The sequence below is a fragment of the Phoenix dactylifera genome, chromosome 3 (genome assembly GCF_051530095.1).
Source record: "Phoenix dactylifera cultivar Ajwa chromosome 3, Ajwa_hap1_PhDact_Kaust_v1.1, whole genome shotgun sequence".
Classification (NCBI taxonomy): Eukaryota; Viridiplantae; Streptophyta; class Magnoliopsida; order Arecales; family Arecaceae; genus Phoenix; species Phoenix dactylifera.
The window spans coordinates 37,729,021-37,753,747 of NC_143192.1; the positions used below are offsets into that span (position 1 = coordinate 37,729,021).

At 39.7% G+C, this 24,727-nt stretch overlaps 2 protein-coding genes across 2 annotated transcripts; both read left to right on the plus strand.

Annotated features, from left to right (window-relative positions):
- Positions 1–1,440: 1,440 nt before the first annotated feature.
- On the plus strand, positions 1,441–6,565 carry LOC103719982 (Ankyrin repeat family protein). The gene is made up of 6 exons (XM_008809477.6): positions 1,441–1,719; positions 5,349–5,440; positions 5,529–5,607; positions 5,776–5,870; positions 5,965–6,060; positions 6,192–6,565. Exons 1-6 carry the CDS (start codon positions 1,542–1,544, stop codon positions 6,282–6,284), a joined length of 633 nt encoding a protein of 210 aa, XP_008807699.4. The 5' UTR covers positions 1,441–1,541; the 3' UTR covers positions 6,285–6,565.
- Positions 6,566–21,262: 14,697 nt separating this feature from the next.
- Positions 21,263–22,570, plus strand: LOC103719981 (zinc finger protein ZAT5). The gene has a single exon (XM_008809476.6). It carries the CDS (start codon positions 21,508–21,510, stop codon positions 22,366–22,368), a length of 861 nt encoding a protein of 286 aa, XP_008807698.1. The 5' UTR covers positions 21,263–21,507; the 3' UTR covers positions 22,369–22,570.
- Positions 22,571–24,727: the final 2,157 nt, after the last annotated feature.

Here is a 24,727-nt window from a genome sequence, read left to right on the forward strand (position 1 = left end):
TCGTGGCCATCGGCGAAGCCCCGTCTTTCTTCCTCACCCAGCTTTGTCGTTTCAGCCTTCATTTCCTCCTGCGAATCTGTGGCTGAGTCCCACGTATCGAAGACTTTGTCGATGGCGACCAAATAATGGGGGTTTTGCTTCCGGGCTCGTTGAAGCCTGGCGAGAGGCTTATCATGAACCCTTGAATCAACTAATCTGCCTATTAAACCAATTGCACCCCACATATGTGTGTGTTTGTGTTTTGGAAAAAAAAAATGGGAGAAGGTTGGGGTACCACTGAACAAGAGCTCAAATGGTATCATTTTTTGCTGCTTGGGCAAGAGAATAGGGTTCAGTTCTGGGTAATATCAGCTCGTGGAATGGTATAGATTAGAAGGTGGGGATTAGTTTCTCTCGGTCTTAAATTTTTTAAAAAAAGAAAAAGGGTGTAGGTTGAATTGCATATTTTTATAGGATTCAATTTAAATTTAAGTTAATGTTTGCCATCCCAGCTCCTTACAAATAAAATAATGAAATAAATTATCCAAGCAAACTCAATGCGCATGGGATATTCAGCTTTGCATTAATGAAATATGAGCTCCTTCCCTAACCACTGCATAAATGTTATTTAGTTTGGTCATGGAACTTGGGCTATTATGGCTCGCTCGCTAATAGCGGCAATCCATTTTATGAAATCATCGATTGGCTCAAAATTGTATTTACATACTAGAAATATATGAGCTAATTGTAAGCAGGTTATTATTGCCCAACCATATCTTTAATAACTTGCATAACTTACTAACTTCCCTCTCCTTACTTGAAAAATATCTCTGGTTTTTGAAAATCTATGCAACTTGCTTGGCATATCTTTTTTTATCTTCTTGAATATATGGTGATTTACATATAACCTGTAAACAATTGTATTTTATGCTAATTCTTAAACTATATAAAAGCATCTTAATTTCTCTATATTTAAATTCTAAAAAGACCCTCATTATATTTCTCTTTCAGGCTACAAAACGGTAATAGGATTTTCTTTTAAAAATGCTTAAAATATACTATACTTTTATAACATAATGAACTCCAAAAACTTTTAGAAATATGTTATAAAATATTTCAATTCTAAAATTTCAAAGGATAAATAAAAGAGATACATTTGAACCAAGAGAAGAAGGCATGAAGCTGATATATAATACATTAAAAAATAGTTATAGCTGGTACCTTTAACAGACGTTCATGCATCATAACTAGTAAGATAAAAAATATAAAAATTTTCAATAGAATCTCAGCATAGTGCAGAAAATGCTAAAATTTTCAATAGAATCTCAGCATAGTCCCCTTAAATTCGGTTCAAGGTCGTAATCTGGCCTGTTTAAACATGTGGGCCGCCAGCGGGTCGGGTCAACTCAGGCTGGGTTTGTCCAACGCAATGAAGGGCCCAAGCCATGATCGGGCAACCCTAGTCGAAAAGAAGGCCAAGCGGTGGGGTTTTGAAACCCTTTCTCTTGCTGGGCACCAGAGGAAAGGCGAGAAGAGGAACGGCGAGAGGCGAGACGAGATAGATGGCCGTTCCGGGGAGGCGCAACGGTCTGATGGACGATGGAGAGGATGAGGAGGGGCCTTTCGACGAGGTGGAAGGAGAGGCCTGGGACGATCTCGACCGCGACGTCCCTCCCCATCTCCGCGCCCTCGTCGACGCCGCCCAGCGCGGCAACGTCGACGCCCTCCGCCTCGCCCTCGGTACCATTCCCAAAACCTCTCTCTCATCTATTCCTCCGAAGAAATTGATTTTGTTCTATTCTCTGATGTCCTAACATGATTTTAGCTTTCGTTTGATGTAGTTTGATGTGTTTTGGTTCTCAGTGCTATTTAAATCGATTACCGTCCTCTTTTTTCATGGAAAGATCTATTGAGCATGACATTTCGGGGAATAACCTTATCCATTACAATGCCAAATGGGCAAGTCCTGTTCTGAATTGAAATTTGGTTGCTCTTGGAAAATCAAACCGTTTAATTGCTTATGTCTTGTGGACGCTTGGCGATACGTGGATTGATGTATGAAACGGAGTACTATTAATTGTGTGAATAAGGATGTGCTTTGTTTTGTGTCTATTTGGAACTGTAGAGGAGGTATATCAGCTGAAAAATTTAACTTCTGCGTAGGGTTCCTTCACTTGCATATGCTGTTATTTCATCATATATTCCTTCCAGCTTCAAATGCTAGGATAATAGTGAGTTTGATATAACCTCCTAGTCGTTAATGTTAGCATTCATTTGTTTTAGTCGCCAATATCGGGGTAAAAGAACATAGGATGTTAAGCAAGAAAAAAAGTGGGCACAGATTACCATAGAGGAGCCTTTTAGGAGGTTGAAATTTTTATTTTTATTTGTAACTAATTGTGTTCTGTTAGCAATACCATGTGATGCGTCGATTTGCTTGATTTTTGCATGTTCTTTGTATGCTTTAAGAAAGAAATATCAAGGTACCTAGGAAAATTAGAATGATAAATAATGTTAGTAACCTGAGTGTGAGCAGGTATAGGAGCAGATTCAAATGTGGGTTTGGGGAAGCACATTTCCCTGAAAAATTAGAATAAGAAGTGCTTACATAATCGGTGCAGAGTGAATTTTTTGCGAGATTCAAAAGTGGGGGCAGTGTCCTAGACAGAATTTTCCCATTAGTAGGTAAACAACTAGTCATATTTCCTGAAAAGCAACTTGTGATTACTTTTAAAATCTCTTTTCATGAGATAGAAGCTGGGAAGCTAACTGAGTTGGACTTGTACCTTTAAAGTACAAAAGGAAAACAAGTTAGTGTGCCCATGATTGGGCTAGGTAAAGCTATTCAGTATTAAGAGTAGAATGCTTTCACATTTCATTTTTCTATTTTTCATTCTTACTTACAGCATCTTTATTTTTATAGGTTTGTTAAACCGAACCTTTCGATTCATCCTTGAATACATGCACCTGAAAATTAGATGCAAGAATTAGGACGACACTTAAGTATTGGACTGTAAGAAGAAAATATTTTATATATTGGAAGGATTCAAACACTTAGACATGCACTTGCACTTGACAGATGTACCCAAGTTCATGTAGCATAGGTTTGCCTTCATGCTATATTATTATTATTTTTTGTTCCCTCTTTGGCTTAGCAACTATATTTTATTATACTTTTCAGCTATTTCGATTGATCTATTTTTTTGTCCTAAAAGCCTTTATTTGAGAAGTTTTGGAATAAAGATGCCCACAGGATAAAAATTCTCTTTTCCTTGTCTAACAGATGCCGTTCTCTATTCCAAGTCCATGAAAATAAATGATCTAGTGAACTACTGATAATGTAAATTTTGGCTTCAAGGGGACTAGAAGTCACATATGTGTTATCAGTCTCATCATATCAATTACTCAAGCTACATTGATGAGGCAATACTTTGTCCGATAAGATATCTTTTTGTGTGTGCATTTTAATGTGGTTGAAAAGAAAACCTATAACTCAAAAGAGGACTTAGCTCGTTTTTTATCTTTTTGTAAGCAAAGGCTTTATCTCTAGCGACTAGGATTGTTCAGTGAAATTCAGCTTGAGACATTACAATGTAGAAGCTCTTGTAGTTGGGTTTTAGTTGCTCCTAGAGATACCTGTAGCTTGCTTGATGGCTAGATACCAGCTAACTGTTCAGCTAGTTGGTTTGCTTCCTTGTGGACATGTTTAGCCTTGAACTGTAGAAGATACTTCTTTGGATAAATCTCCTTCCAACCCAAGGTTCTGCTGGTGGAGGAATTGCAGGTTGGAGCAGCCTCCTTAGCTCTCCTTGTCAATGTAAGATAGTCACATCATCCGTTTTCCCTATTCTCTTCAAACGGAGAAGCTAGCATCAACCTTTCTCCCTATGGGGTAGAATAGAAATTTATATTTAATTTATATTTATAGTATTAACTTGTGGGGTAACACCTAAATGCCATAGGATGTAACTTGGGTTGGGCTCAACCCAAACCTGAACGGCCCGACCCATTAGTTGGGTTAGGTTAGGCCTATGCTTCATGAACTTGTGTTGCACTTGATGCAAAAGATCCAATATGATCAATCCCATGTTTTGTGGTGTTAGGATTGAGCTTAAACCCAACTTGTACCTGAATCTAATGCAACATGACCCAAACCAGCCCGGTACATCCTATTTGGATAAATAGATTTATACTATGTTTTGCAAAATATACTTATATATTTCACATAACTATATCTTTGGTTTTATCAAGTCATATAATTGCATACAGGCTCTCAAAAAAGATCCTAGCTAATCCAGTATCTAACCTAATAAGGATTTCTAAATCCTTTCCCTAATCTTAAATTACCTATATTATTTGACTTAGCCTGGTGTTGGGCAACTCAACACAACACAAGCCAAACCAATACTAAAGCGACCCAACTGAACTTTGCTAAGGTGGTGGTCTTTCGGGTTAGATTGGAGAAATCTCAACCCAAGGAAGAATTGGGTTAGTGTTGGAGATATAGAGGTGCGTTGGGGAAATCCCAGTTCAAGGTAGAGATGGGTACTTGGTTTAGGGTTGGCAGATCTAGGGTTGGCAGATCATTAAATTTATTAAAGATGACCTGCAAGTAGTTTATTGTACTTCTGTTAGTAGGATACCATCTTAAAGCCCCTGCATTCTCTTTATGGATCAATATATGATCAACTGAAGTTTGAGAATGTGTTTCATCTGTTCTCAACATGAAGCTTCTCTCTTTGTATTGGCATTGAATTTCTGGCCAACCTAAAATTGAGCATGAAGGGTATGAAATCTGAATTGCTTTTTGGAAGATGGGATGACAGCCTTATTGGCTATCTGGTTTAAGCTCTTGCAGTCATTGGCAATCGCCTTAGACTCCTAGGTTCTTTTAGACTTGGGAAGTGTTTTAACTTTGAACGAGGATGGTGAAAATAAAGGGTCAGTAATCAGTCTAGAGATCCTCATCTGTCTTTTATGCATAACTTGTTAGCCAAAGAGCCAAATCAGAACGCAGAACCCACTTAATGCGACAGGATAATGGTAAAAAGTACTTGTTTACTGTCACCGTGATCCCTTTGTTACTAACTGTAAATGTAATCTGGTTGTTAGGTCACAGTAATCAATTATTTGATATGCAATCGACTATACTTCTAATTTTTGTAAATTATGCTCATTAAATTCTTTGAAGCTTCTAACATATACTTGATCTTGTTGTGCTATGGTGTGCTATTTTGTATCCTCATTATGGCAAGTATTTTTCGTGGCCTATGAGTTAAAGTTGGAACCGGTTATGCTTTTCATGCTTTGATCTATTATTTATCATAACTACTGCCTGATTTTATTGTGCTTCTGCACATGAAATACAGATAATCACAGTGGCAGCATTGACGATCCAGTTGAAGATGGTGATACCGTCCTTCACTTGTCTTGTCTCTATGGCTATCTTCCATGTGTACAGGTTGGCAATCTAATGTTTGATTGGTTCTCAGTTTTTGTTTGCTTCTTGATTGATCATAGAAGTGACATATGCTAAATCTTCCTCTCAGCTACTGTTGCAACGGGGTGCTAACTTAGAGTCCAAAGATGAGGAAGGGGCAATTCCTCTTCATGATGCTTGTGCTGGAGGTAGGTATCACATGATCTGGGGTTTAGGCCCATGACCCAGCAGACTACTTTCTGACCTTTTAGGTCATGAGATCCAACCCTGATACACATCAACAGTCGAAATAGTAAACCAAGAAAGATCAATGTGCTTTTTTTTGGGGGGGTTCCTCACATTAAACATTTGTGCAGGATTTACCGACATTGTTCAATATATAATCAACTTTGCTGGTAGCCCTGATTGTGTTGAGCGAATGCTGAATATCACTGACGCTGAAGGAGATACTGTAATTTAGCTTAAATTCTAACCCACTTTTCTTATATGCCTATCTCGTTTTCATGTTCCGAGATTTGAATAGTCTTGATTTGTTGTATGTCCAGCCTCTTCATCATGCAGCCAGAGGTGAACATCTGGATGTCATACGGTTGTTGCTTGCAGCTGGGGCTTCTCCTAAGAAGACAAATGTATATGGAAAGGTTCATATAACAAGACTTTTTATGCTATTAGTCATTTTTTATGTAGTCCAATCACTATTTACTAGATTTACCAGTTCTTTTCTCCAATCACAACTATTTATATTTAATTTACTAACTATTGACCTTAACAGACTCCTGCTGAGCTTGCGGATCCAGATACAGAAGTTTGGAGTGTTTTAACAGCAGCAGCGGCTTCTGTCCCAGATGCTGTTCGCTGCCAGTAGGATTGGCAGAACATTTGAAAGCCAGTCGTAAGTACAGCCTCCTTTTTTCCACTTCTACGGTAAACTGAAGCTTTCTATAGGAATGATTTGGTAAGTTGAAATGTATCAGGATGGAGATTGTTTTTGGTTTACTTGGTTAGAATGGTTTCATTATAAACATATTGCTTACAATTAAAACTTTTGATTTGGGTATAAGCACTGTTTGCTTTTGGTATACCCAGGGTCATAATGTGTACTCTCAAATTTCTAGTAGATTATTTAATGAATCAGTTCCTTGATTAGATCTCTTCATATTCTGTAAATGGTTATTTATAAAGTTTGATCATTTTTCTTTTCTTTCTTACTAATAAATAACTGAAGTGACAGACTTGTTTGGATGGTTTTTTGCTAGTGCGACATATATATATTCCATGTGATGCATCAACCTGGTTAGAGAAAACTAGATATGCCCATTGCATGACCAATGATTTTCCGTGTTATTTGGCTAGCCCTAATGTTATAAGGCACGTGAATGCATTCCTAAATTCTATCTCTACTTCCTTCACTGCTTCCTGAAACTGACCTGCTTACACTGCACTGCTTCTTCCAACAATACTGGAAGTGGGGCTACCCTATATGGTCAAGCCAAGCAAAAAGGAGTCAGATCTTGGGATAATAATAAAGTGAAGATGGCACTTTTGAACTTCTTGCACTTGTCGCACATTCACAATTCTTTTGTGGACTTTTTGGATTTTCAACATGTCAGTGAGGATATTATGGTATCTACTAGTTGTGTGGTGTATATTTTGAGGGCAGTAGTTATATGCTTTACTATCTATTTTGTGCCTACAGTAGAGGGCCATAGCCCATAAGTAGATTACTTGGAGCAAGTATTAAGGATGAACTTTGGTCCTATATGGACGTCCCTCTTTCTTCTCAAAGGCAACAGACTCAAAACTGTATTTCAGGCATGGAAGTGGAAAGAACTTGCTTTTGCAGTGTGAATCGCTCTTCTTCAGTTGGTACTTACTAGTGTTCCTCTTTATCTAATGATCAACTCCCCTGATTCACTAACACTATTGGATGATATGGGAAAAAAATCTTCAGACCGTTCCTCTGGGTCTTCTACTGAACATTGAAAGTTTCACTTGGTTGAGTGGGAACATGTTTGCCAATCAAAATCTAGTGGAGTTTTAGGTAGACCTTGCAGGCTTGTTTTAATGGCTAAAGCAGCAGGCGATATAATCCTCCATCCTAACTCATTGTCCTCTTGGGTTATTTGGACCAAATATCATTATGATGCTTCATGGTCTTCTTACACTCAGGGAAGTGGTGTATCCAATATTTTTTTAGGAGGTTTGGGAAGGAGCCCGACTTCTTATCACAAGACCAGATGGATTATTGGCAATGGAAGCCTTATTCGGGTTTTTGCTGACCCCTGGTTTGACATCACATTGCTTGACCTATATTGCCTTCAGCCTTTAATGCAGAAGGATACAAGGATGATCTCAGGGTGGCAGACCTTATAACGAACGATGAACAGTTGAATTCTTAGCTTTTGACTAATCTTTTCCCCCCTCATCTTGCTACTTGAGCGGCTGATTTGCAAATACCCAGAAGTGATTGGAATGATGGACTGATATGGGGTGCCAAACACTGCTATATCAAGGTGATTCTTGAGGGGGCTTACAGGATGACTCTCATTGTCCCGAGAGGGATGTAAGCTTCGCCTGGGTGAAAGTTTTCATAAGAAATATCAGCATATTTATATAGCTGTAAGGATGATCAGTTTGCTCAATATTGTAATTCTGATATTATCTTTTATTTTTTCTGTAAGTTCTACTATAATCATTAAATTAAGGCCATTTAATTACATCACACAACCAATATTGGTAGTTCATCACCATCACATTGTCAAAGTGACTTAAATCAGTTGACTTAACTTACCATTACCTACTTTCCGTAAAATAAAAATCATTACCTTTTTTTGTATAGGTGAATGATAAACTTACTGAGTATCAATTAGTAGCATGTCAAGATTTACAAATCATGATGGTGATATTTGCCAAAAGTAAGTTGATGAAATTGGATTAACCTCCCATTCTTTGACATCATAAACCAACCTATCACCTTGCTTCATACAAAAATCCGCCCCTAAATTACCTATCTTGAAGCTTAGCTAATGAGCGCCCTATATGTCTAGAAAATTCCAAAATACTTTCATGTCGTTTTGTAACAAATCTTCATTCCTTATATTTCAAGATAAGTTCCTTGTCTGTCATGATGTTTGCCATATATCTAGTTGCTATATAATCATTTGTTCTTACAAGCGAAAAGTTCATGTTCTTGACTTAAAAGTGAATAAATTTCTTCTCCATCGAGTGTTGTGGTGTTAGGATATACCATGTTTGCAGATGAGATTCTGGGTGGAAACTCTATTCTGGTAGCGTAACTTTCTGTCAACATTTTTTTTAATTGTTTCCGAGTAACATCCCAAGCTCATGACATTTTTCTTTTCAATCTCTCTATTCTTTATTTTCATTTCATCTGTATTTATTACATGTGAGTTATTATTTTCATTATACTCATTTAGAAGCCTTGCTCTCTTCACATATATTATAAATGACCATGACTGTGTGCGGTTGCCAAATAGCTTCCTCACATGTAACTAGAGCATGAATGCTATATCAATTTATTTACTCAAGATTTTGTTAATAGAAAATTATATCATCACTTAAATAAATAGTGGATGCATTGTTCTCTCATATAAGAGATTCATTGACACTTGACTGAGAAGTAAATACGAGTCGATATGCTGACACAAACAAGGTTCAAAAAAATCAATCTGGCTAACAAGTTTCTCAGTCATAATTTTCCATATTAGTGCCAAGATGCCTCACTAACACCCATTTTGTAGCTCTTGTATACAACCACCTTATGTTTTGTTAAAAAGAACTAGCTTCCTAGATGTATGCATTGTTCTGTGTGCTTTCGCTGATTTTGATTATAAACACCAATGCTTGCTTCATATCTGAGGAGATAAATTGTTGCTAATTCAGAAAGTAGCAACATTTGACATTCTTCCTATTAGTGATTTGTGTTAACCATTAGCTCATCATAGAAGTAGTGGTATCTGTTATTTTTTCTATCTAAAACTTGTCATTCTATCGATGAATGATTTATTTTAATCATTTATTTGAGTGGTGTAGGTGGACTCATAATTGAATTCATCCTTCCATTTTAATCTCAATTAATTAAAGGACTGTTATAGTGGGTTTAAAGAGGAAAAAGGATTAATGATAAAAATGTGTATCGTATAATTTTAAATAATAAAAAAAAATTAATTGGTATGTAATTTTCGTATTACGTCTAATATGCTAATTTAGAAGTTAAACTTTGCTTCTGTTTTTAAAAAATTAACTCTGATAAGAGTCAATGATTCGTGCAGACCCTTTTTTTCCTGAGAAATGTGTAAATAAACTTTTGTAGGATAGTATGCTAGAAAATAATGCCAGTAGGCTCACTAGTATAGATGGCCCAAAACGGGGTCTTACATAACTTATTGTTGGAATATGGATCTTATGCAGATTGCCCTGAAATGCTCACTCTGTACCTAGAGCACATAAGTTTAGAATGATTGACAGTCTCGTAGCTGCTATTAGTTTCAAAGTAAAATAGCTACAAGTGAGTTTTTATGCATATATTCATATCTTCCAGCGAGCTTTGCAACTCTTAAAACATCTCCCAGTGGTCAAGAAAGTTGGGTTGCCATATTAATAAAACGTATTTCAGTTAGTTTCCTTTAAGTTAAGGAATTCTTGGGTCAATTCTTCTATTGCGATTTTTGTGGGAAAATCATCTGAAATTTGGCACCACAGATGAGCTAATGCACCATCCTTAGGCTACAGTACCAATGCGAACCTTGGCTTGTGCTGGCTTCTATCCTGTCCTTACTGGTGGTTTCATGGATCTGCCTGGCTCTCGGGAGGGTTATTTTAGAAGGGCCAGGTTAGCATGGTGACTCAGTTTGAATGGAACTAAGCTACCATAGTTTGGTTCAAGCAAGTGGAAGTAGCATGGTTTTCAGGTTAATGGAGGAGGACTTGATAATTATATCAAATTACATGAGGAAATTAAGTTAGTAGAGAAATTGAAAGGATAACTATACTATGAGGGAACTTATAGACGCAGGAAAGTACATTTTCATTTTCATAAAAAGATAGGGATGACCTCCTTTGTGGATTACAAGAAGTTTAATGCCAGACTAATGATGAATTGATATTTGTTCTTTTATGGAGGTTTTTTTGGGTTTTGATAATATACAGAAAAGAAGTTACTTTTTTTTCCAAAAAATGTTTGGCAGCGAAAAGAAAATTTTGGAAAGATGAGAGAGACGGAGAATAAAAAAGGGTTGATTTTGACCAACCCAAGTGGCTGGAAAAACTTTTGCAACTGTATCAAATAATTTTCAGAGAACATTAATAATTTCTAGTTCATTAGACTAAATCCATATCATGATTACTTTCTCTAAAATTTTCTTTGCAAGTTTCCTATTAAACAACGTAGGTGATATTGTTGTGATTATTTTTATCTTCTTGCATATCAGATTGTCTTTCTGTTATTTAATTTGCGAAAAACACATGGTTTTTTGTTCTCTGTAAGAAATGGAGAACAATAATAAAGGAAAACTTCCTCTCAAAAAATAATAAAGAGAAGTAACTGTTCGTAGTTTACATTTTTTTTTTTAATGTGAAGCGCTGCACAAGCCCGCTGTCCCAGTAGATCTAGTAGAAAGATTTCAAAGGAACAGGAAGACAAGAAGAATTGCGTCATAAATTCCAAAAGTGAGATGCTGCTGCTGCTTTAGCCTTACCTAGAAATATACACACAAACATGCATTTATGTGGGCTTCACCTGTTGATAAAGGAGAGAGATCTATCCATGGACAAAAGTGGGGAGTAGCTTACACTTAAGAGTGTTAAAGTCTCATGAGGCCTGCGTGAAGTGGGAGTGGGATCAGTAGGTGTTGAGTGAAGAGTAGTGCTGAACTTATGGGTGGGAGTAGGTCTGAGGCCACTGTCGTCAGAGCGGCTTCTGAGGCGGCTTGTCTCTTTTCTTACATCACTCAAATAACAACCATAACACTATCCGGCCACTATCAACTCCCCTTCTTTCCACCATCCACTAGTAAATAGCTACCCCCACCCCAAGCGTCTCTAGCGCTGTGGTCATCACATGCTCCTCTTCTTATCTCCACACTACCTAACAGCCTTATTGACAAAATAATGTGGACACCAGTGCCAGGTCAGCCATCACTCGAGTTTACGGTCGCTACAGAATCCAGCCAGTTCAGTCAGCTTGATTTTATTTTGGATTGATTTTATGTTGTGGATCTATTTGCATATTGTCATTTTAGAGCTTTATGGAATTGTTTTCTTTGGAGGATTTTTTTTGTTATTTTATGACGTTATATATATGGGTCCGTACATTGTTTATGGGGATGCTATGATGAATGAAAATTGATTCTCTTTTTTTGAGCTCTGGCGTGTGAAACCCTGAGTGGAGTCAGGTGAGAAGCCTGGTTCATCCTCCTCCCCCTCCCTCCTCTCTCCTTCTTTTCTATTTCTCCTCTCGCCCTTTTCTCTCTTCCTTTCTCTCCCTGCTGTCGTGCGTCACAAAATGGATGGCGACATCTTTGCAAGGTATCCATGCGAGTACATGTGGCAGCACATGAATGGCCATGCTCGCCATGCTGGTCCATTTAGAACGCAGCCTTGCGTAGCCATGGTCTTTTTCCTTCTATTCATTTGGGCGAGCTGACACATGGGATGACATAGAGGAGTAGAATTAATTACCATTCAATCAAGGGGGTGGCGACTACTGGTGATTGCCCATTAGGAAAGCTAAGAGTTTCTTTAAAATTAAGAAGGGAAGGAGTGGGGGGCATTGACTCTCATCACACTGCCACTCCACGCCGCTGCTAAGTTAAAAAGCCAAAACAGTGACACAAGAGGGAGCTGGAAAGGCCAACAAGTGGTTTTAGCTGGTATTTGGTGGATGCGTTGTTTTCTATCATGCTGTGGGCTCATCGCCAATTGTGTTTCGGCCGATAACGGTGGATGTCTTGTTTGGATGGAGATCTCACAAAGTATGCTCGTAGACGTAGTCGGCAACCGCACACTGACAGCCTATCAGTCTAGTCCTTCGGCTCCTCGGCTATGTCACCTACTGAAGGAAATTGTCACATTAGGAATGGTTGGATAAAAATGCCGGTCTGTTTGAGAACAGGTCGTTGACTTCGAGGATGGTGATAGATAGAGCTATGCTACATGCGGAGGAGATCATCGGTGCTGCTGCATTGTTCTCTTTCGAAATGGCTAAGGACATATGGGATGCTCTTTCCACTATTATAGCGCTCAGATTTGCCTTAGTTTCTTGGGTGCCTCCATCTTTTGGTCATCTCAAAGTAAATTTTGACGGCAGCATATCGGTGGATGGTGTGTCTGGAGGTATCGGGTTTGTAATCAGAGATTCCTTTGGCACACTAGTAGTAGCTGGCGGTCGCCGTACGCCAGGATTTACCGTTGTTGGGGCAGAGCTCCAGGTAGCGTGGGAGGGATTATCTTATGCAAAGTAGGTACTTGATGCTGAGCAGATGCATCTGGAGGGGGATTCATTAGTGGTGATCGACTGGATACGGGGAGCGGATAGGTATGGCGATGGTCATCCTCCATCCGTGAGACCCGCAAATTGGCTCAGGAGATGGACGATTTTCAGGCAGCACATGTGTTTAGGGAGGCGAACCGGCCTGCAGACTGGATCGCCTCCTTTGCTGCCCGGCATGCCGGGAAGGTCATTTGGACTTCAGCAGTAGACGCTCCCTCTTCTCTATGTTCTTTACTTTTTTGTGATTTAGCAGGTTGGATTCACGTTAGAGCTTTATAAATTGCCGTCTTTACTAAAAAAAAAAAAAGAAAATTGTCACAAAGTATTGCTGTGACTGGTTAGCGGTAAACTTGTAGAAGTCGGCAATGAAGTTTAGTGTGACAAAGAATTTTGCTGAGAAGCAAAACTTAACGAATGTTTAGGATCCAAGATGTGGCATTATCTTGGGGCTCCGATTTTGGGGAGGAAGTGATTCTATCTTGCTGGTACATAGAGTGCAGGCAAGATTGGTAGAAGGTTGGAAACAAAAGTTTCTTTTGGTGATGGGCAGAGCTGTTCTAATCAAGTCGGCACTTTGTGCGATCGATAAAATTTCATACAAATGAAAGCTATAGGGTTGATAAATGATAGTTTCATTAGCCCATTGACTCGTAATCTGGGTACCAATCTACGTTTGACATCATAACTAGGCATTAAAAAGATGATTAATATATAAAAATCAATCTATGTTTGGTACCATACTAGACAATAGTGAAATGACTAAAATGCAAAAAAATCATGTAGTCTTTTCGCGTGAGATTTGTTGAGAGAACAAGATATCAAGTGCGGTAGAATTTGATATACATGTTGAAATCTTACTCCGCTTAAAAATTCATTTGTGCTTCCTTGGTGATGTCAGGCGTAAGATGTCTGATTGGGGATGAAAATTCCATCAAATGTATTTAGGGACCCATGGATCTTGCATCTACCTTTAAATCAAACCCATGTTCTCTTGAATAGCTTTGCTCTGGAGAATTCAAGGTAAAAAGATCGGATCGTAAATGAAGAAAGGAGATGGGATGAAACTCTTATCAAGCAGGTTTTTGGAGAAGAGAGCTCAGCAAGTCCCCTCTCTCTTGCTTTGTCGAGGTTTAAGGAGCATTATAAGCTTGGATGGGATGGTTTTGTATCTTCCAAAGACATGGTTAAGGATTTGTATAAACTTCGTTGTTGCAGAACCCTGGCTAGCAGGAATGTGGCATAGATAAGTGTAAGAAAATATAAAATATATAAATAAATCTATCTTATTTTATTAGCTTAAGCTTTTAGGATAAGTGGTGATTTTAACATGGTATCTATGAGACCCTGGAACTGGGCCCGGTCCACCCCAGTCCCAACGCAGCAACGGGATGGATTCTTTCCATCCCGAAGAAGAAGGAAGAGCCCTATTTTAGGGCTTTCTTCTCCTTCTCCTTCTCCTTTGAGCCCACCGAAGGAGAGCCGCCGCAAAGGGGGGAGGGTCTTCTTCGCGTTGCCGCCGAAAGTGAGAGGGAGAGAGAGGGCTATTGGGTTCGTACGGGGGGTCTTCTTCCTCTTCATTGCCGTCGGAGAGGGGGAGGCGCCGGTCTTCGTCGGGGCGGAGGTAAGAATCCTTAGCCTTTTTCTCCTCTTCTTTCACTGCTTGGCCATGACGTGTGGTGGGTTGGAACCGGCCGATCGCCGGATTTGGGTCCAAAACGGCTTGCTCTAGCCGTCGGCGTGTTCGCCGCCGCCAGTCGCCGGGGGTGGCCGGATTTGCTCCGCCACCCGCTGCCGCTGCCAAGGCCGGCCACCGCGGCCGCCTTGGGTTCGACCGGGAGGAAAGAAGAGGGGGCGGCGGCAGGGGGTCATGGATCCCCTGTTTCGCCGAAGGAGAAGAAGGGAGTCGGGAGAGGAAAGAAGAAAGAAGAAAAAGAAAAGAAGGAAAAAGAAAAGAAAAGAAAAAGAAAAGAAAAGAAAAGAAAGAAAAAAAATAATAATAATAATAAAAGGAGGGTGGTTTACGGGTATGAACCCGGATCCGATCCCGAACCCGGGGTGCTAGATACTTCGGCAGGGTCGGCCCTGGGAGAATGTTAAAATTTAGGTTTTATATATATATTGTGATGAATTTTAAAAGAAAATATGGTTTTTGAATATTAGGTTCTGCGAGGAATTTGCGGAATTAATTGGATTTGTTGTGGATCGCGTTCGCAAGGTAAGTGATGTAACCTCTTTTCTAGATTTATCGGCAAACTATATATATGTTTCACGAATCGAATTATTCGTGATTTCCAATTTGATGCATGGATTATATGTGTATTTTAGAGTATTATATAATTATAATTGAACGTATTTGCTTCTGATTTGAATTGTGTTTAATTGCTCTGACATTGTACCTTTTGGCTTGGAACACTAAACATAATGTAAGAAAAGATTATGACTTGAAATAGATTCAGACTTGCAGTCGGTCTATGTTGAGGACCCTACCAATGGGGGCTAATACATTGGTACCGCAAGAAGAATAGTCGGTGATATGATCCTACCACAGGGAACATGTGGTCATAGTTCCTGGCTGTTGAGTTGAATCTAATAAATTGAAAGAAATTAAGATATGAACGACATTTGGTTTTGACATTGTATGTTTTTTTTTATATATAACTGAAATATGAAATAGAGAACAAATCGAACTATCGACCTGGCTATGTTGAGGACCCCGCCAATGGGGGCAGATACGTTGGCAATTGACTGTCCTGAAGGACTCACCGCAAGAAGATTAGTCGGTGTTGATGACCCTGCCACAGGGAATATGTGGTCATAGTCCAGGATCGACATGATAAATTGAATATGTGAAAGAATCTTGAAACCGCGAAAAGAATCTTTTGAATTTAAGAAATACTTGACTTATACTTTGGAACTGCATATTTATTTATTTTCCACATATTATTTGCTTGATTTACCTAGCTAGAGTGTTCATTAACAACTGGGCTGTCTCGCTCATTATACTATCTCTTGTTGTTTTACAAATTTCGAGAACTAGTTTATTGGAGATTCAAAATGGGAGAGCGACTAAAAGGATTGTGGCACAAGTTATCTTAGATTAGGGTTATTTAAGTTGATTTGTTATTATGGACATTTATTATGATTGGCGGACTTTTGTTATTTAAGAATTTGGTTTCTGCATGTTGGTCAATTATTGTTCCGCTGCGTATTTAGAACTGTGAGACATTATGACTTGAATCAGTCAATGGAATAAGATTGCATTTATTCAGTTAAATTAATTAGATTTATAAAATTGAGATGTTTGGTGAAGATGCCTTGCATGCTCGTGGGGAGAGTTTCCTACGGGTGTATGGCGGTTGGCGCGACCCCCGGTTCGCAATCTCGGGTCGGGGGCGTGACAGTATCAGAGAAGAGGTTCTAAGTTCGAACCCTGTCTCCACACTTTATGCCCAATGCAGTGCTTATCTCTAGTCTTTCTTTAGACATGCAAAGCTCAATTCGAGGCCACATCGAGGTATATTCTGTCTAACCATACTATTTTTAAGCGCTACATTCCTTATCATATTTGGTTGGAATAGCTGAGTCTTTGAGAACGTCATGATTAGCCCCCAGCCGATCCTTATGAAGGCATCCATCCATGCAAATGAATTTAGCCATTCTAATGCCTCAAGAGAGATCTTTGACAGCAAAAGAAACCTTGTCTGTATCTTCTCATGTGATTTACTTCATGTGGGAGCCTCTCCTCCTCTCCAGCTTCCTCAAGATCGACTTTAATGCTAGTGTATGAATGGTGGAACCAATGTGAGGCTGGTTTTGTGATTAGAGGATCCGGTTATTCTTTACTAGTGTTAGGTAGTGCTTATACGATATTACCGCACCGCTTCCGGTGTTGAAGGCAGCATGAGAAGGATCAGTGTATGCCACTATGATTTTGGAGGCTAAAAGAGGACTCCAGGATGGTCATAGGTCAGCATATGATTCAGACTGGTGGAGCCCACCCACTTTTAATGGATATTTGGAGAATTGGATCTTCCTTGGCATCTTTTGAAGCCACTTATATTTATGAAGAAGCCTATTCTGTGGCTGATTGAACGGCCTGCATTCATGGCTCATCATCCTGACTCGATGATCTGGGAGTCTTGGGATTTAATCCCCATTCATCTTCGTGACAAGTTTGATCTCCGATGCTTCTGCTTGTAGTATTTATTCAAGGGCTGTGCAATCTGCAGCTCCAAAATCATAAAGTCATGATAAGAGGACAAAAGATCTTAATGATATAAATGCTATGAGAAGAAATCACCATGAATTAACAGCTTCTAGAGCGACATATCACAGTTATCTCCGATCTAATTTTTCCTTAATTAATGATATAAATACAAAGTGAAAGTTATCTTAGTGATTTAATTTTCCGTGCAAGTTTCATAACTTCTGAAAAGAACATAGAGGGCGTTTTACAATAAATGCAATTCCATTTTCATCATAACATGGAGTAGCTTGTGTGCATCACCCACTGTGTAGACTATGGACATATTGTTGCACATCAAGGCCACAGCAGATTTTGCACCTAACCCAAACCCTTGCTGTCGAACATGCAGGGTACTTAAAAGAGTTGGGGTTCTCCATATGTCAAGCAGTAGGAACCAAATGCTTTTATAATTAACAGAGATTTCAACTCTCAGATGTTAAGAAAAATCTATGATGTTCATAAACTATAGAAGAAGAAGAAAAAAAAGTAATTTGATATTGGAGGAGAGGAAAGGTGAGAAGGGAAGCCATCTCAGTGATCAACTGGATGCCTTCCTTGCACCACCACCTAATAGAGAAATTATATCCTACACGGCATGTACTATGTGGCCATTCACGCTACTGATCACAGCCTCTTGTTCCTGTGAGCTCTATGCATCAAGCGCTCGTCTCAGTGCACCGTTATAGAAACGAGCGGTTGTAATGCACGCTGTGCGGGATTTGATTTCTCCACCTAATGATGGTAACAAGTGCAGGCAAGTCAAGAACCGGTTAGGCCAAGAATCTATCTCCCTCGTTCCGCACACGCATTGACTTGCTTCCGAGAGACCCACATTCCACACACCCCATTGTCATATTTAATACCACCATCTTAAACCGTCCATTTGATACAAGCCATAATCCTATTGCTAATAATAGTAAATAAACCTTGTTATTAGCTACCAAATCCAACCCAATCCAATCATTCAAGAGAGCATCATGGGGTTTGCATGGGTTGGGTTGGGTGACATGTAGTATAACCAACCCAATAGTGCATAAAATTACCCAAGTCAAGCCCTCACACCTACTTTAAGCTTTCTTTATGCATGATATGCATGCATTATACAATTCCATTATAAAATCCAAGCCAACAATTAGCTAATTTTGTAGTCAAATTTTAAATTAGTGTCTTCCTGTTATAACGGGCCGGCAGAAGATATCTATGGTCCATGTAAACCACTAAACACATGCATCATATATACATTATATAAGGTATGTATGCTAATGGCACTACAAGAATATATTTATTGGTCTCTACTTTATAATATGGGAAAAGCAGCAGAAAAAATCGGTCCTTACATTATAAAGAGTGACATCCATTGGTACATGATTTAGAGGGTTTCACAGCCTATCTTTTTTATTTTATCTTCTTTTTTGTGTAGGCCAGCTCTTAAGGCAGACACTCTTTTTCTTACTCCTCTTTGACAAGGGCAAACCCATCACCCATCTGTATCACCCTCATCTTTTGTTGAATTTTAAATTAATCATTTTATTATCAGAATTATGCGCATCTATATTTATACTTTTTTATAATGCAAATTTGTCCATACATTTGCTGAATTTTAATGCCATGGACTCAATTATGAGAAATCTTTAAATGATGACATAATTAAAAATAATCTTCACAAACAACCATCAAAAAAAGATTAGGGGCTAAGCGATTGTTTTGGGGAGGTGAAGGGCCTTGAACCGGGATGGTGGCTCCTATAAGCAAATATTTTTTGGCTAACCTTTATTTCTTGGTTGTTCAGGAATTATGCGTTCTTTTAGCAGCCCTTATAAATCTTTTTCTTTTTTTTGGCCTAATATTAAGCATCACAAGCATATATAGTGAAATAATCATCCATTCATCATGTATTCTATATTTTTTTAATTGTATATAAAAACTACTAACTAAATTTTTAGATACCTTGCGAGTGACAGATAATTAAGTTATGTTATAAATTTCACTGCAAGGGAACTCCGCTAGGCCCCTCTTAGTTTCATCAGATGTCATGACTGCAGTAGCTTTGTTAATTGCTTAAATCCAAAATTTCTTTTCTCATAGCTTACCAAAATACACAGCTTGCTATCATCTTCCTAACTCAAGTACACTTATGTATGAAACATATAATAATAATAATAACAACAACAACATCAACAACAACAACAATAATAATAATAATAATAATTAGTGGAACAGAGATATTAAAAGAAGAGGAAGAATAGTGAAATGAATCATTCTAGTAAGAAACAATTGCTATTTCAATTGAAATAATGGATGCAGGCATCTTAGCGAGGGGTCCAAGATGATTTTTCTGTCTAAGCCAATTTCAGACTCGGTCCCTTCTCTTTTATGGATATATGTGCTTAAGCGCATGCAATGAAGATTGTTCAGTTTCTCCTCCAATAGTTATGGGCTTTATATAAATCGACTATAATTAAAGAATAATTTGGAAACTTGTATGGTTCTTTTAAGTTAATGGTAAAATAAAATATTGAAGTCAAATGCTTGGTATCCTTAGTGAGAAGAGCCCATAACCACATCTGCTGTTACTTACTCAAAACTAATTGGGCAGAAATTCTTCATCTCACATATTACCAAAAAACTCACCTATTATGTGTAGAAATATTGGTGTAGAAAAAAATTGCAAAGAGCCAAAGATATAGTAAATAGTCAAAAGAATAATTTTCATTCAGGAAAAAAAGTACTGCTTATTGTCCTATAGAACTGAAACTCTGGAGGGATGCCTCATCAAACTTCCCAATACCAACTCTTCCATGTGCGGATCATATGCCATATTCCGATCCACAAAAGTTAGAGAGAAAGAGGGAGAGACACCACAAAAGAGGTGTTTATGGTAGAGCAGATTTTATTATTAGAAGTGCTAGTAATGCTTTTGTAGTTGCAGGTGGCGTTAGAATTTATGACAACCATTTCAATAGCAGAATTGCATGATGTGTGAAAAAGGCCGTCTTATGCCATTTAAATATTTTGGACTACTCATATTTATAGAGAAGAGATTCTCAGACACTTATTAGATGGCTTTCTGCCGAAATCAGACTTCATTCTCTTCTCTTGGATTGCTGGCGCTTGCTACGTTTGTTGCTCATATTCAAGATTTCTTATATATATATAGGAAAATCAACCGTACAAGTGATTGGATGGTGTGTTATGTGGCTAAACACACAGTATCAACAGTATGAGATTTTAGGACACAGATTTACTTATACTCATTCAATTTAATTTATCTGATTTATCAAAAAGCTTAAAAAAAATCTACAGTAGTGTATTATATATATATATATATATATATATATATATATATATATATGGCAGCTGCTTTACAAGTAGTCCCTACAATCTTTAGTAGTGGAAGTGTGAGGGCGGTGAGCGGGGCCCTCTTTGCTTTTCCATTGAAAGCCAAGCTAGCCACCCATCTACTTCTCCGATAAATAAAGCAAATGTACAGACATGTAAAAGAAGGTAAATAATGTCCACATATTAGAAACTCTAACAGGAAGAACAAAAAAAAATACTTAAAAGAAAACAAAAGAGGGTGAGGAGGAGCGAATTCTCCGTGGTTCTAGGCTTGCACTCCAACTCCCTATCACCGAGAATCCTCGCACTAGAAGTTGACGGTTTTGCTTCAAAGCCAACCGAACCTCTCCACCCCTATTCTTATCCTTCTTGTTTGCCCCCCTCACAATATTACTGACCTCCTCTCTTTTTAGCTAGCCCTTGTTAGAGAAGCAAGGCAAGGACATGCCTTTACCGTGCTCCACTTTTGTTTCATTTTTAGCTATAACTCCCTCTCCTTTCTCTCTAGCTATACCTGTGATTTTTTTGGAGCCAACCCTTTTCTTAACCAACCTTAGCTAAGGGGCCGAGTGCACACAACTCGGTTAGATAGCTCTTCCTCTCTGTCCCTTTCTATTTGTTTCTTCCCACTCCCCCTCTCTTCACTCCACACCTCTCCTATTTCCACCTAATTTCCTATATTTTAACTTCTCTCTCTCTCTCTCTCTCTCTTAGCTATATGTGAGCAAGTGAGCTTGGCAACGGAAGGAATGGCGGACTAATTCACGGTTCTTCGTCACAAGAGGAAAGGGCGGCTTTTGACTCCTCTCGCTATATATAAATAAATAAACTCCCACCCATCCCATCTTTGCTCTGCCTTTCTCTCACTATAAATATATTATCGACACCCTCTTCCACTCCATCCACCTCGCTTCCTCCATCACTCTACCTTGTTTTCTCCTCCTCCTCTTCTCTTTCTCTCTCGTCTTAGCTAGGGGAAGGGGATCGATCGAGATGGAAGCTCCAGAAGAAGCCATGGGCTCCAACAGCACCACCAGCAACGGCATGGGCGGCGAGTGTACTCATGGCGCCTCCGCCACCATCGTCGCGAAAGGAAAGCGCACCAAGCGGCAAAGGATCCACCCGCCGGCCCTGGCGGCTGCCATGGCGGTCACGGACTCCTCGTCGGCCTCCTCGGCTGATGCTTCGGGGAGCATCACCGAGGAGGAGGAGGACATGGCCAATTGCCTCATCCTCCTTGCCCAGGGCCGCGGCCGCTCCCTCGATCCCGGCCCCAAGCCGGAATCGCCGGCCGAAGAGGGCGGCGGGACCGAGAAGTTCACGAGCCGGAGATTCACAGAGGCGGCGGCGACGACTACCGGCGGCAAGGCTGGGTTCTACGTCTACGAGTGCAAGACATGCAACAAATGCTTCCCGTCGTTCCAGGCGCTCGGCGGGCACCGCGCCAGCCACAAGAAGCCTAAGCTGGCGATCCCGGCGGCCGAAGAGAAGAAGAAGATGGTCGAAGAAGATATGCTGCGGATGAGCATGAATTCTTTCCCCAAGGCAGTCGTCGGCGGCAGCAGCAGCAGCACCAAGCCGAGGGTGCACGAGTGCTCGATTTGCGGTTCGGAGTTCAACTCCGGCCAGGCGCTGGGGGGCCACATGCGGCGGCACCGGCCGGCGGTCATCCCGGAGGCCCCAGAAGCCAAGAAGGAGCGGACTATCCTCTCCTTGGATCTAAACCTTCCCGCGCCCTCCGACGACGACCGGCCCGACCTCCAAACACCGTCCTCCCCGGCTTTCTCCTTTGCCACCAAGCCGCCGCTCATCTTCTCGCCGTCGGCGTCAGCCCTGGTGGATTGCCATTACTGAGACCAAAATAATGGAAACAAAGCCATCCATTCTTTCTTTCCTTCTTTTTCATTTCATTTCATTGGCCTTTTATTTTTTTGTTCCAACAGATTAAACTGGGGATTATGTGGGTCATGTGAACTACTTATTCGCAAGTTGCTATTGATATATATCTATATATCTATATATATATGGAGAAGATTCTTTGAATTCTTTTTATCAATATTGATCTTAGTTTTCTTCGATTGAGCTGGTGCCCATATGCCTTCTGCGAAGGGGACGAGGAGAGAGTGCCATTGCGTTCACGTAAAGGGAGTGAGTTCTCTCTCTTTTTCACTCTCTCTCTCTCTCTCTCTCTCTCTCTAAGAGTTAGCTCGGTTTGGTTTCTCCACCACCAAAGAAAAGGCCGTGGATTAGGTTCGTCCTCCCATGAGTTTGTTTCGTTTGTAAGACACCTATCCCCGCCCAATAAATGCCAAAGGCCTAAAAAGAGACGGACAATGTGGCAACTTGGTAACTTTCAAGGCCCTTGGAGCCTACCAATCACCCACTTGGACCATCCGCCACCTCTCTCGCCCTTTTATTTTAAAGGAAATTACTTGTTCGACTCTAGAATTGCATGCACTTGATACTTTTACAGTGGCCAGAGCTTGCAAGTGACTCGCTTCGCTCCCATCAACCATTATATATCCAGCACTGACCATTTACAAAGCACCAAATTCAACAATTTATGCGGTTCTAAAATTCATGTACGCATCAATTATTTTGGCTTTCGTACAGATTTTTATGTGCATCACCGAAAACCACCAGCTACCGAGGGACCAATGGACAGAAGAGGTTGCCTAATATCTAAGCGCCTAGACATATCTCCTATAAACGAGGCCATCCCAACTCATTCCTCGCCTAACATCACGACATCGATGTAACATATCAAGTGCAATGCATGTGAAGCTACCACCGTATAACAACTCCTTCGAAGAACCGAAAAATTTCTTTCGATTAACCTTATATAATACTCCAAGATCTCATCCAAAATAGCTAGTTAGAAGATATTATTTTAATTTTCTGATCCTGTATAAGTACCCAAGACGAATAATCAATGTGGGATAAACACATGGCCGCACGGGTTCTCATAACTTGTGACCCCTAGAAAATTTGGCTATGGAATTACGGAAAATTTCCTTAGGGCTGATTTAGTTCGCGGAAAGCATTTTTCCTTCTAGGAATATGATTTTTGGGAAGTTGATTCCTGAGAAGAGAATGTCTGGAAAAGAACTTTTGGCGTGTTTGATTGACAATAGAAAAGTCATAGATTTTCAGAGTGCTTATGTTTGGTTGACCATCCACTTTCCTGAAAAAATTGTGTAATTCATATTATACTCTTAATAAAAATTAGGTCTTTAATTAATGCCTCTTTAATGTTGAAGGACTTTTTTGAAAAAAAATAAAAATTGAGTGATTTCTGACTCACGGAAAAGTAATTTTACATGATTCTCATGGAAAAGACTTTTTCATAAAACGTGGGAATCATATTTCCATGATAATACAAATTTTCCATCTTTTTTAAAAAAAAATCCAACCAAACAAAAGGCATCCATTATTTTTTCGTTGACCACACTTTTCTTCCTTCTTTTCTCGCGAACAAAACGAGCCCTTAATAAGCTTAGCTTAACGGCATCTTCGCGACTTAATCTAGGCTTATTAGACTTGAGTGCACGTTTTGGCAGTGAAAGGTGTGGGGGTGCATGACGATGCCACATGGGGTTGGGTGGATGCCCTTTTTTTAATCCATCGACTCCACCAGCCCTTTTTTTTATTCTTTGAACTATGAACTGTTTCAAAAGATTTTGATTGGTGGGATTCCTCTCAGCAAGTACAGTTGCCTGCTACTAGCGGAGTGCTTCACACCCTCAGCAAAGTGACGAGCTTTCACCGGCGTTTATGAAGTCAAGGGCTACTCCAGTAGTTACAAGTCGCTGGATGCTACAGCGAGGCCACTTTGCCTTCTGGCTTCTGCCGGATGCTGAGAACTACTTTTTGTGATAGAATTGAATCCATGGATGGTGGTTGGCGAGCCATTGGGTACAGAGATGGCAACACAAAATATAGTTTGAGGGTCGACTTCGTCATCATGGTTACCATCCTTCCACGGTATAAGCTTCCGTGTAATGGCTGGTTTGCTGATGACCGTTCGACTTGGACTTCGCAGGCTCCCGTGGTGGAGTCGGTGCCGCTTGACACTTTCTATGGGCTGTCTCTGGAATAATATCTTAATAGCCTTTCAGGAGCATTCCATGTTGCATGCATAAGAATCTGACTACTAAAATGAAAAATGAATAAATACTCCTTTTTTTGCACTGATTATTTTCAATTAATGAAC